This window comes from Thalia democratica, chromosome 1 (assembly GCF_965202585.1).
Source record: "Thalia democratica chromosome 1, ktThaDemo2.hap1.1, whole genome shotgun sequence".
Classification (NCBI taxonomy): domain Eukaryota; kingdom Metazoa; phylum Chordata; class Thaliacea; order Salpida; family Salpidae; genus Thalia; species Thalia democratica.
Window position 1 is genome coordinate 58,677,398 of NC_139165.1, and position 13,979 is coordinate 58,691,376.

General features: G+C 26.3%; 2 protein-coding genes across 2 annotated transcripts in view; both read left to right on the forward strand.

Annotated features, from left to right (window-relative positions):
• Positions 1-1,930: 1,930 nt before the first annotated feature.
• Positions 1,931-4,961, forward strand: LOC145849171 (mutS protein homolog 4-like). The gene has a single exon (XM_082954270.1). It carries the CDS (start codon positions 2,050-2,052, stop codon positions 4,822-4,824), a length of 2,775 nt encoding a protein of 924 aa, XP_082810396.1. The 5' UTR covers positions 1,931-2,049; the 3' UTR covers positions 4,825-4,961.
• Positions 1,961-13,979, forward strand: part of LOC145849172 (solute carrier organic anion transporter family member 4A1-like) — a 94,509-nt gene continuing 82,490 nt past the window's right edge. Inside the window, exons 1-2 of the mRNA XM_082954271.1 lie at positions 1,961-2,115; positions 12,332-12,460. Of these exons, the coding sequence (XP_082810397.1) occupies positions 2,087-2,115; positions 12,332-12,460 (158 nt within the window). The 5' untranslated portion in view covers positions 1,961-2,086. The remainder of the gene's footprint in view (positions 2,116-12,331; positions 12,461-13,979) is intronic.

Below are 13,979 nucleotides of genomic sequence, written 5' to 3' on the forward strand. Positions count from 1 at the left end.
TTATTGTAAGTAGTGTTTTGTTTTAAAAGTAAATATTTCAACTGGTGTTAAATTGTTTAAATATTTAAGCCAGGTTTATAGTTTAATAGTTTATTAGAAATTTTACAGAGTCTTGTTTACTAAAAGTTTTATTTAATTTTTAGTTTATTTTTTTAAGTCTTTTGATATAGGTTTAAATAGCTTCCAGTTTTCAATGTGTTACCAAAGTAATTAATAATTTTGCATATGCTAGTATTTCTTGTTGTGTTTTATATAAAAGATTCATCACTCAAAACTGTCGTGTCTGATTATAGAAAGTAGATTCAGTTATAATTTAGTATTTGTTAGATATTAATTAAATAAGGTAGGATTTAAAAATGATGTATAGTACTAATAAGTTAAGTGTACCACAATCAGTCCACAACTTTACTACCAAATTGTCAACCTTTGCTAGCTGTTCTACTGATTATTAGATTAAAGTAATTTTTCAGTTTTTAAAAACCTCATTCTGACTCAGGCTTGTTTATAGTCACTCTAGCTAGTTTTATTGACTTAAACAGTGGCAACCCTACTAGTTTGAAAATTTTTGGAAATTTTAGAAAATCTTGGACTGCCTCAGGCTAGTTTAGTTTTTTATAAAAACTAAGGCTAGTTTTCTTTTAGATTTTGAATAAGTTTGAGCTGATCCAGTTTTAAATATTTTGTAATTTTCTAGTGTATTTTGTTCAAGAACTTGATTTCATATTTTTAATAGTAAATAACACCTAAATTTGTAAACCTTGAGGGTAGCTGTTCTACTTATTATTAGATTAAAGTTCTTTTTTTTCAATTTTAAAAACCTCATTCTGACTCAGGCTAGTTTATTCTAGTGATGTACCGGACTCACTATCCGGGTCCGGCCGGATATTGCCATTTTTGTCTGATATCCGGATCCGGCCGGATTCTAATTTGAAAAAAAAAGTCCGGATCCGGTTCCGGCCGGACTCTTATTTGAAAAAAAAAGTCCGGGTCCGGTTCCGGCCGGATTTTAATTTGAAAAAAAAGTCCGGATCCGGTTCCGGCCGGATTCTAGTTTGAAAAAAAAATCCGGATCCGGGTCCGGCCGGACCCGAAATTGTGGGTCCGGTACATCACTACTTTTAAACTTTGAGCTAAATCATTTATTGATAGTTAAAATAGAGTCAAACTTAACTCTTGAGCGACACTCAATGTTTAAAAATTTTATACGTCAACTTTCCTACAAAACTAAAAGGAGGACAATCGATAGCTGAGTAATTCTGGCAACTATGCCTTTATGTACTTAAAGGTTACTGTTTAGGTTGATCTATTATATTTGATGTTATTATAAGTTATAACTTATAACGGTTTTTTACGTTTCTTTATAAGAATGTTTAAATTTAATGTAAATTTTTCTATAATGTAATTATAAAAATAAAACTTACCTTTTTAACCTTTGTCTTTTTAAAAATGATTTAATGGTTTCAAATATGTTTGAAAAAAAAGTTTGTTTGTTATTGGTTTTTATATTTGTTTTTGTAGTATTACGTTTTAGTTAAATAGAAAAATAAATAGTCATATTTTAGTTCAGTAAAAGAGTTAAAAAAAGTATGGTTTTTGTTTTTTAATTTTTAAAATGGTTGTTCTTTAGTATTACTTTAATAAAGTATGATTTAAAATTTTTAATTTTATTCTACGTTACGTGAGTAACAATAAAAATTGATAAAACATGCATATACTACTTGAAAATTTACTATGTATTTTCTAAATAAATCAAGTATAGTTTTCAATTATGTTTTATTTTTCTACTTAGACTGTGTGAATATTGAATAAAAAATGTATTATTTGTAAATAATTTTAACTTTTTTCATTAGATTTTATTTGTTATGAAATATATATGTAGATGTTTGGACCTAGTACAAAAAATACTGAATAGTAAATAAAGAAATAAAATGCAGTTTTGAACATGTCCTTTTAGAAGATATGTTTTTGTGGTCAAATAACCAAGTATAAATATTACTAATAAAAAAACAATACTTTCCTACAAAATAATTAAACAAAATTGATTTCGAAATGTATAAAAGAAAATCACCAAAGTTTAATCAAAAAGATGCACCAAAAACTTCAAGCATTGAGAAGGTATTAAATTTAGAGTTGTTTGAATTTCATTCAAAAAATAAAAACATAGTAAGTAAGCATTCAAAAATACAATCAAATAACATATGCAATTCTAGTGTATTAAATAATGAGAAATTAGGTTTTGTTTTTCCTAAAAAAATCAAATATAATTCAAAATTACTTCAATCTATGAGTGATAAGACTCTGAATATGTCTTCGTTTGATTGTAGTCATGATATAGTTACTCCCTTAAAAACTTCTTTTAATAAGAAAGAAATTTGCTTTAAGATCGCTAATAGTAATAGTTTGAAGCATACTAAAAGAAGTACTAACCCTTTGAAACTCACTCCATTAAATGAAAGTATGAGAAAAACACCAAGATCAGCTTACAGAATGACAGATACACCCAAAAAAAAAAGTTTAGAATCATTAGTGATAGTTGCTTTAGTTGAGGGTAGAGGTCTAGCTAGAGGTGAGATTGGGATGGCTTCATTAAATTTACGTGACCCTATACTTACTCTATCTCAGTTTTCAGACTCTCAAACATACGTCAAAACTGTAACAATGTTGCACATTATTAGACCCAAAGAAGTTTTGTTTCCATCTACAGTTTGTGATAATGGAAATAGAGCTAAAGTTTTTAATGTAGTTAATGAAAATTTTGAATCCATAATCAAAACAACAGTACAAAGACACTATTTTAATGAGTCAAAAGGTCTAGATTTAATTGAACACTTAGCAATAAAAGAAAATAGTTCTGTTGTCATGAATATAAGATCAAAGTACTATTGTTTGGCTGCTTGTGGAGCTCTTATCAAGTATATTGAGCATTCACAAAAGTTAGCTTATGCTCCTCAGAGTTTAAAAGTAGTTTTTAAGGGTTCAGATCAAACAACTTTAATTGATGTAAACACAGCTAATTTGCTTGAACTCACTACCAATTTATCTAACCCAAAGAGTAACCAAAGTTTGTTTGGAATTTTAAACCACACAAGTACTGTAGGTGGGTCAAGACTTCTTAGAAGCAATATTCTTCAGCCTCCCAACTGTTTGTCAACAATACAAGCTAGACTTGATTGTGTTGAAGAATTGTCTTCTAACTCTGACCTTTTTTATGGTGCTAAATCAGCTTTAAGCAGAATAAAAGTGGATGTTGACAGCTTGCTTTCATCTATAGTTCAAATTCCTAAACTTAATAGTGATAAAACAAGAGAAAATAATTTGAACAACTGTATAATTTTAAAACATGTTGTTGATTTAGTTCCAATCATACTGGATAGTTTAAAAGACGCCACAGCAGAACTTTTACAGGCTTATAAAGCTTCTCTTCATGATTTAAGATTTAAAACAATTCAAGAAACTATTAGTTTAGTGTTACGAGATGAAGTTGAGTATCAGAAAGGTCACTTGAAAATGAGAGTACAAAGGTGTTATGCTGTAAAGGAAGGTAAAAATTGTGCTTTAGATCTTTCAAGAATAGCTTATAATGACTTAATTGAAGACATCAATGAATTAGTCAAGCAGTTAAGTGAAAAATATAATCTCACATTAAAGTTATCCTTCAATTCTACCCGAGGATTTTATGTTCAAACACCTGTTGAGAATGCTGATAAACTTCCTGAAATTTTTGTGAATCGTTTTAGAAACAAAAAAGTTATTAGCTGTACAACACCAGATCTTGTCAAACAGAACACAAAAATAGAGCAAACAGTTCGTGACATCAACAGTATTGCTGATGTCGTTATATCTGAATTATTATTAAAAATACGAGAAAGTATTGGCTGTCTTTATAATTTTTCAGAGATTGTTTCAACATTAGATGTACTTTTGGCATTTGCACATGCCAGAACAACTTCTACCTACACTCGACCAGAATTCACTGAAACCTTAGCAATAAAAAATGCTAAACACCCAGTTCTTGACAAAATTGTTTCCAACATTGTCACGAATAATGTTTATAGCTCAGAAGAAACAAAGTTTTGCTTACTAACAGGACCTAATATGAGTGGAAAATCTACATATTTGAAAACTATAGCTGTTCTTCAAGTGATGGCCCAAATAGGTTCTTTTGTACCTGCACAATATGCATCATTCAGAATTGCTGACCAAATATTTTCTAGGGTTGGTGCAGATGATGATATCGAGACTAACTCTTCAACATTCACAACAGAAATGAATGAAGTAAATTATATCATACAAAACATTTCTAACAACAGTCTGGTAGTTATAGATGAGCTTGGCCGCGGTACTTCAATCAATGAAGGAATAGGTTTATGCTGGGCCATTTCAGAACATCTATTAAAGTATAAAGCTTTTGTTTTTTTTGCCACACACTTCTTGGAACTTTCAAGGCTAGAATATATTTTTCCCTCTGTAAAAAATTATCACTTTGAAATAAAAAACTCTATAAGTACTGCTGGGAGCTTAAGAAGAATAGTTTATACTTATGTCCTAAAACCAGGTCATATGGATGAACTTCAGTATGGTATAAATTTAGCAAAGCAGTTTAACTTTCCCACAGTTATAACTGCAAAAGCGAGCATCTTTGTAAACAGATTAAAGAAAACTATAAATAATAGTAATAAAAGTTGTAGTGTAAAATTAGAAGAAAATAAACTTAATTACAGCTTTGCAAGCAAACTGCTTCAGGTGGCCAGAAGCTCTAATCTTGAAAGATCAGTTTTAAGCAATTTTTTGAACCAGCTAAAGTTAAATAACTTTAAAAAGTAATGATAATAAAACCTTTTTTACCTTTGTAAATAGATTTAAGACTGAAATTTTAAAAATATAATAATTTGTTATTTGTAATAAGCTTTTTATGTTTATAGAATTTATAATAAACTAAGATAAAAGACAAAACAACAAAGTACAGTACTAAACAAAAAGTTTATTTAAATTATTTCATACTTAAAAAAAAAAAAAAACTTAAATATTTATTTTTTATGTAAAACTACTACTCTTTATTTTAAACATGAATAAAAAAAAAAATACAGAAAATTGACTTATTCTTATTTTTAGCTTTTTACCTTTTCTTATTCATTTTATCTAATGATATACTTTATATAAGCTTTGTTTCATTTGTTAATAGTTTAAAAATTAGATAGATTTTGCTTATATTTGTTCAAAAGTTTTATTTACATTTCACTTGCAAAATATGTAATAAAGAGTTTGAAAGCATGTAGAGTTGTTTATAAAGCTAATATTAAATTTAAAATCAAAACAGTTTTGAATTTTTATTAAATAATTGAATTTTAAGAAAAAAGTGGTTAAATGAAAAAAAAAAAGAATCCGCATTTAATTTTTTTCAAAGATTTATATAACATTAGTTAACATTGTTATATAATATAAGTTGTAATGAACTTGCCTAAAAAAATTGTTAAAAATCTGAAATAGATAATTTTTAGTGAAATAGTGATTTTTTGTCTTGTCTATGTCTTGAGTTTGCACCTTCCATAGAGGACCTATTAAACTTGCTGATTTTGATCCTGGCCCTTATACCCCACAAGTTACTTGAAATTTAGTCAATAGGTAAAGAGTACCTGAATTTTATGATAAAATATACAACTTAAGACTAACTTGTAAATAAAAAGTAGACTCTTATGTCTGTAAAACAGTAGTTTGTGCCTATCTGTTGGTTTTTGATCAAAAATATTTAAAAAATTTGAAATTACTTACATATATATTAAAAATAGTTATTAACATCATGAATATGTTAAAGAAACAATTACAAAAAAGAATAAAGTTGGATCAGTAAAGTAATTCTGAAATGTAGATGACAACCTTGGAGCAATACTAATATAGACTTAAGTGACTGCTATTTTTTTGCAGTCAAAAAGATTTCTTGTTTTGGTATTTTAAGTGTAACATTAAGTGAAAAAAAGTTTGAAAGGAAAATAAAAGGCAAAATACTGGAGTTGGTATTATTTACAATTGAATGTTTTGCAAAGTACACCAAGCCATTAGAAATTGTCAAAAAAAAGCTTAGAGGATATATGTCTAGGGTTGCCAAAAAAAAATGGAGTCCTGGAATTTGGCAATTAAGGCTAAAAAAACCTGGAACATCGAACAAAAATAATTAAAAAGTTTAGAAAAACCTGAAATTTTAAACAATTTTTACATAAATAATAATAAACTTTTATTTGAAAAAAAAAATTATACTATGTCTATAGTTGAATTTTTTTTTTCTTAAAATTAATTATTTTAAAATAAACATCTATAGTAGCTTTATAGTGTCTTTTCAATGTTCATACATTGTTTCAGACAGTTTTTTACCTTAAATCTGGTTTATTACTCAAAATTTACAAAAACTTGTACTTATAAAATCCTGAAAGAAATTTATCAAAAACCTTTGGCAACCCTGTATATCCCTTAATAAATAACTAAGAAAATCAAATTTTTAAGTATGATTTAAGCTTGCAACTAAAAAGTATAAAGTTTTCTTTGAGGATCCAAAAGCTGATAGTTCCTTCCTTACTGACTTACAAAATACATTTAATGATGATGTTGTAACAAATAACTGAAAAGCTATTTTAAGGTATTCATTGTGGCTTTAAAAATGTTTTCTGTTTTAAGTAGATTTTCAAAACTAACCAAACAATATTAAAGATTCTTTTATATAAGATATGTCATTATTTATTTACCATAGTATTTTTTGTAAATGCTGAAGTAAATCACTCCTGATTGAATGATTCATTAAGAGTAAGTCTCAATTTATAGGATCACAGATTAAGGGCATAGGAAGGGGGGTAAACACCTTTTTTGGTTTTTGATCTTATTTTATATGGTTTTTACTAAGCTACAAAATAGTTTTTACAGATTTAAAAAATTCAAAATAATTTTTCAGATATAGCCGATCAAAGTCGGAGGCAACAATAGGTTCCTTATGGGAGGCGCAAACTAAAACGGCATAATTAGACTATTTCACTAAAAATCTATCTTCTCCTACGTTTTTTGAGATAACTACCTCAAATTTTCAGGAAATGTTCCTTGAAATATTTAGAAAATTCTTTCAGACAAAAATTTTAAAAAGTTTAAAAATACAAGTTTTATACAAAAAAAAACAGTTTATTTTAGTTTTTTTATTAATTTCTTTTAATTTTTTAGTTTTTATATTCTGATCCCACAGTTTATTTTAAATATTGCAAGGAACATTTCCTGAAAATTTGAGGTAGTTATCTCAAAAAATGTAGGAGGAGATAGATTTTTAGTGATTTCTAGTTATTTGACATTTTAGTTTGCGCCTCCCTTAAGAAACCCATTGTTGCCTCGACTTTGACGGGCTATATCTTAAAAACTATTTTGAATTTTTTAAATCTGTAAAAAGTATTTTGTAGCTTAGTAAAAACTATATAAAATAAGATCAAAAACCAAAAAAGGGTGTTTACTCCCCTTCCTATGCCCTTTAAGTGGAGCTTTATTTGTTTTACAAAAAAATATATAAGTAATATTATGAACAGTGTAAGCAACTTAACATAAAAGCCTAGAATTTTTAAGTTTGTAAATTAGTTTTCACTGTCAAGAGTGGGCAATTCCCTATAAGAAATTAGTGATATCATGCTTTTTATTTTTTAATAATTTTTGATGCATCTTAGTTTTATCTTTAATTTGTTTACATACATCAATATTTAAATATGAATAATATTTGTATTATTACATTAAAACTCACTTGCCTCATATTCTTTAATCTGATGCTGCAGATGATTTTTTAAAGTTTATAATGTATTTATTAAATAAAGTATTATCTTTATCCTTAACTAGTGATCTACAAGTTCTGGTTTAAATAATTAAGATCCTGTTTCAAGTCAAAATTGAGATTTAACCAAAACTAAAACTGTATCCTGTTATTTAACATGTTCAATATATTAACAACTAATTTGAAATTAAATTACACTTTAATAATTTTTATTTTGTGTATTACCTACAATAGGGTTAAGGTGGACCAGCAGTCCATATGCCCTCAAGTTTAATTTTGTTCTAAAAATTTACAAAACATTCGCTTTTTAAAAACCTGGAAGACATTCAGAAAACGTGGAAGAAATTTACAAAAAAAACCTTTGGCAACCCTGGAACAAGCAATATGATAAAACAATAATGTTTTAAAATATTGTGTTGTAAAGTTTACAAATGAGTTATACATAAGTAATACAAGTGAAAATTAGAAAAGATAATAAACCTAAATAAAAAAGTTGAAATATCTAGTTAGTGAGGTATGTTTTGTGTGAAATAAATTGTTAATGAGTTTGATTAAAACAAATTATCAGAATTTAAAATAAAAAAGATTGAGCTAACTAAGATATAAATTAAAATTGAATGATGCCAAAACTAGGATCAATAATGTAAAAAATCCTTTCACAGGGTTGCCACACACTCAACATAACTCTGAATTTTTAGCTTTGTTTTTATAAAAAAACTTAAGATATTTTCAAGTTTTATGAAATTGTCAGGCTAGTTTTTTCTAGATTTTGAAAGAGATTTTGTTGAAAAAGTATTAATATTTTGTTATTTTATAACCAATTCTGTTGAAGAGTTTGATTTTTATTGGTTTTGAAAAGCTCTAAATTTTTTTAGATATTTGAAATAATTCCAAGATGATTCAAAACTGTATTAGGTCACTTGAGAATTTTTTTTGATGAATAAAATGGGCACCCTGCTTTCATTAGCACATGGTTGCCACACAGTAGGGTAATAAGGGAAACTCAAGGTTATTTTAAAATTCTAGAAAATCTCAGGGTAACTCGGAATATTTAAAAAAAATAAATTAGAATAACTAAGGGCATTCTAAGCATAGGGCAGTTTTTTTAAATATAAATCTCAGCATAAATAAATACCATTTGCAACTTAAAAGTAAAATAGTTATATTCATTGTTAATTCGAAGCTTTTTGTCTTAATTCCATAAAACTTTATCAAGAATGAAATATGAATTAGTAATTAATTTTGCATTAAGTTTGAAACTTGTAATATTATGATGTAAATAATAGATATTTGAGTTTAAAATGTTAATAACTGTAGATAGTAAACATGCTAACTAAACAAAATTTACACCAGCAGAAAACTATCCAACTATTCCAACAAATAGCAAATAGTCAGTAGCTTTCGATGCGAATGTCATTTATAAATATACTTGCTCTGAAGATCAGAACATCTCCTGCGTGGAAGAGACATTTAGACAACTTTTCTAACAAATCTAAGACCACAAAGGATCTGAAAGAAACAGTCATAAATCAACATATCTACAACTGCAAATCCTGCCAAAGCACAAATATCTGTGACAATTTTGAAGTTTTAAAGTGATGTATAATAAGTAACAATTGTAGTTTAGAATCAATGGTCATTGAAGAAGAACCCCTTGTATTAAATACGCAAATAACGTTGAATGAAAAACAGACAGTTTTAAATATATATTGATTTAAATGTTTTTTGTTATACTTTTGTTTTAAATTTTGTTTAGTTAGCATATTTACTATCTACAGTTTTTAACATTTTAAATCTAAAATATCTATTATTTATGTCATGATATTAACAAGTTACAAACTTAATGCAAAATTAAGGGCATAGGGGGGGGGGGGGGGGTAAAACACTTTTTACACAATTTGTTCTTGTTTTATATAGTTTTTACTAAGCTACAAGATGCTGTTTACAGATTTTTAAAATTCAAAATAGCTTTTGAGATATAGCCGGTCAAAGTTGAAGGCAACAATAGGTTCCTTATGGGACACGCAAACTAAAACGGCAAAAATAGACTATTTCACTAAAAATCTATCTTCTCCTACGTTTTTTGAGATTACTACTCTCTAAGAAAATTTTGTAGTAAAAAATTTCAAACGAATTAAAAAATTAAAACTTTATATAAAAAAATAAACAAAACACAGTTTATTTTTTGTTTTTTTATTATTATTTTTTATTTTTTAATACTTTTAAATTTTGTCTAACAAAATTTTGTATATATTGCAAGGAAAATTACCGGAAAATATGAGGTAGTTATCTCAAAAAACATAGGAGAATTAGATTTTTAGTGATTTCTAGTTATTTGCCATTTTAGTTTGCGCCTCCTATAAGGGACTTATTGGTGCCTTCAACTTTGACTGGCTATATCTCAAAAATTATTTTGAATTTTAAAAATCTGTAAACAGCATCTTGTAGCTTAGTAAAAACTATATAAAATAAGATCAAATTGTAAAAAAGTGTTTTACCCCACCTATGCCCTAATTACTAATTTATCTTTCATTCTTGATAAAGTTTTATGGAAGTAAGACAAAAAGCTTCGAATTAACAATGTTTAAACTATTTTACTTTTTAGTTGCAAATGATATTTATTTACAACAAAAAACCTTCCAACAATAATAAATATTAACCTCAGCATAGTTTAAAAAATCTTAGGGCAGATTTTTTCTTGATTTTGAATTAGATTTAGTTGATCCAATTTCTATATTTTTTAATTTATACACCCAGTTTGTTCAAGAAAATGTTTTTTTTTTGATTTTGAAATGCTTATTTAAATATTTTTTAGCCTTGCATCAAGCTCTTACTATTCCTAGTAATAACATCATAGTTTTTGTTTAAAATATGAAATTAGTATTTTTCATAATTTGAGTTTGTATTTATTCCTTCAAGACTTTATTGTGCAAACTAATTTTCCATCAAAGACTTGTCAGTGCTTAAATAAAAAGTCTAAAAAGATATGTAACAGTCATGAAAAATAGTATTTTAAAATTAAATAAAAACAAATTTTAACTTCAGAACATTATTAAATTTTAATCTTAAGGTTGAATTTATGGTAAAGTTTAGATTTTAGTTAAATTTGGAAATCAATATAATAATAATAATAATAATAATAAGAACCTGTATTTCGGCTTCTTTTTTCTTCTAGTGAGTTTTCAAAATAAGCATTTCTTAAATAAAAATGTGGCTAATAGTAGTAAATGAGCTTTAAGTTGCGATACATTTTAATGTAGCTTATTAAATTGTGACGTAACTATCAAAAGTTAAAAGAATTTTATTCTTGTAATAACTATGAAAATTTGAAAATTTGCTTGAATGCATTTTATAAAAACTTTTAGTTTCAAAAAAATAATAGCTACATAAAAACCTTTCAAGAGCATGCATAAAATCTTTATTACAAACAACTTAAGTTTTAAAGTGGAGATTTTTGAAATGCGGTCAGGAAAAAAAGAGTTTGTACCGTTTATTTAAGTTATCTCTTTTGTTGGCTTTTGCAATCGCGACCTTTTCTAGTATGCAAATACTGCACATACTTTGTGGGTCTTTGGCTTTGTCAATATGGTGGATTATTTACCAGTCTATTTTATAATCAATGTTGTTATTTTTCAGTTTCCAGATGTATTTCAATATTTCTGTGACGTTTTCTTTGTAGATTTTAAATCACTGATATGGTTATACTATCTTTTTTTGAAAGTCCCAACCATTGATCCCAAATAGTTTTTTGTTTCGTTTTCTGATCTGATTGTTGCTTTATATATGACATTTTCAACTAAGCATTTGTTATTGAGAGGACATTTGTTTTTTGTTTGACAGTTGCATCGTTTTTCTTTTTCTTCATCGTTTATTGTCTTTAAGTATTTTCGATTATGATTTTAGATTAATTTCTTAATATTGCTTGTGCAGCAGTATGAAATTATACAATTATTTCTATTTATTATTTTCCTTAACTTGTGATCTTCTTTAAAATTTTTATCTATAATTTGCAAAAAAGCTTTGCTTATATTGGATCTTATTGACTGGCGGTAGGGTGGGTTGAAGTAGATAGTTTTCTTGTTCGTGTTGGTCTCTTTTTGTTTTGATTGTTTCGGTGATTTGAGTATTAAAGTTTGTGTTTGAAATTTGAGTTACTTAAACCATTCTGGTATCCGGTTATTGATTCTTTGAAAGTTTGTTCCAATTTTGATAGTCTGTTAAGTCTTTTTTCGATCATTTTTGAAAGGTTGTTTTTGATAATTGACATAAATTTGATTTTATTTATTAGTGGGAACCCTGCAGTTTCTGCCAGAGTCAAAATTAAGAAATAAAAATTAAAAAAATCTCAGATTGACTCAGGGCAGTTTAAGGTCACTCAAGGCAGTTTTTTTGCCTTTAAGAGTTGAAACCTTCTTAGCATGCTTACAAATTTGTATGAATTTATGTATAAAAGTTTTTTAATTACCAACATTTGAAAAGTTTATAATTAATTTTTACTGTTTAGCTCTAATAATATGATAACTACAAATGTTTACACATTTAAAGGATGAATAATACTGATTATCAAGCAAAAGAATTGAATAAAGAAAATAGCTCTTACAAAATGTCTGAAGAGCTTGAGTTTGTTGACAAAAGAAAACAAATTGTTCAAGAAAATATTACGTTTAATGATTTGTTAGTTTAGCCAAAGTTTAATTTAGGACAGTTATGGTTTAAACTACAATTATAAATGGTTCTTTGCTTTTATAAAATAATTTAGTTAATAAAGATTATAGTAGACAAGTTAATAAATTAAAAAATAATTAATAATGTCTGTTATATCTAAGCTTAAAAAATATAAACTAAGTTTACAATTTATAGAACATATAATCCTACAACAAAAAATTGTAAAGTATCTGCTTTGATTAAAATGATATGTATATATCTCTGTGTTAAACTAGCAAATCAGTTCGCTCAGAATTCTAAATAACAAACAAAACGAACAAAGAATTTGGCTAAAAATGTATCTTCTACTGGTTTTGATCAATTGTTCTAAAGCTTTCTCAGTAAAATTTTTAGCAAACTCTGAACAATTTATAGAAAAGATTTTTAATATTTATTAAATATTTTTTCAATAAATCTTGAACAAAAAAAAATATTTTATATTTATTTTTAGTCATTATATTAAATTAAAATGCAATTTCCAATTAAATATTTTTTTTATCACTAAATTTAAGTGTAAAAAAAATCTGATCTCATCAAATATTAATAAAATAATCATAATATTGATAATTACTACTTTCAAAAATTTTCCTTAATTTAATTCCTTAATTTAATGAAATTTATAATAATAACAATAAATAATTATTTTACTTATTAATCTCAAAACTATTTACTATGGATAAGTTAACAAAAACTTAAAGCTCTCATCTTAATTTGAGTGCGTATATAATATTTTACATTGCATTATTATGTTATAGTAAGCATATAAGCTTAGCAAAAAGTTTTGGAAATTCCAACAACGAAGGGACACTTTTGCACGGCATCAATTTTGCACGGTTGAAACTTTTTTAATTTTTTTTTTTAATTTTAATTTTTTTTTAATTTTTATTTTTGCCATCACTGTCACCCCTAACCCTTACCCTCGATCTGAACTTCTTTTTTCTTCTATTTGTCTTTTTATTAATTAAATTTTTATTTGTTTATACTTTTAATTTTAAATTTTTTGTTATTAGATTTTATTATTTTTTTTTACTATCCCTAACATTTACCCTCAATCAGTAACTTTTTTTTTTTTGCTATTTATTAATTTGAATTTTGTTTATTTATTTTTCTATTTTTTGATTAATAATTTACATTAGTTTTTTATTTATTTTTTATTTTTACTATCACTGTTACCCCTAACCCTCTGTCGAAAACTAATTTTTCTTCTGTATTTTATTAATTTATCTTTTTGTTTTCTGTTTTTTTCGTTTTTATTTATTTATTTTATATTACTCTTGTGCAAAAATGACCTATTGTGCAGAAGTGACCCTCCGTGCCAAAAATTCCTTATGCAAAAGAGACCAATTGTGCAAATGTGACTCTTTGTGCAAAAGTGTCTTTTTGCATGTTTGACCGGTTCCCATATTTGCTACCTATTGTTCTGTTACATTTTCTCTTTTAGTTACGCACTTTTACTGTAAACACATTGTGAGTAGATTCTTAAAGCTTT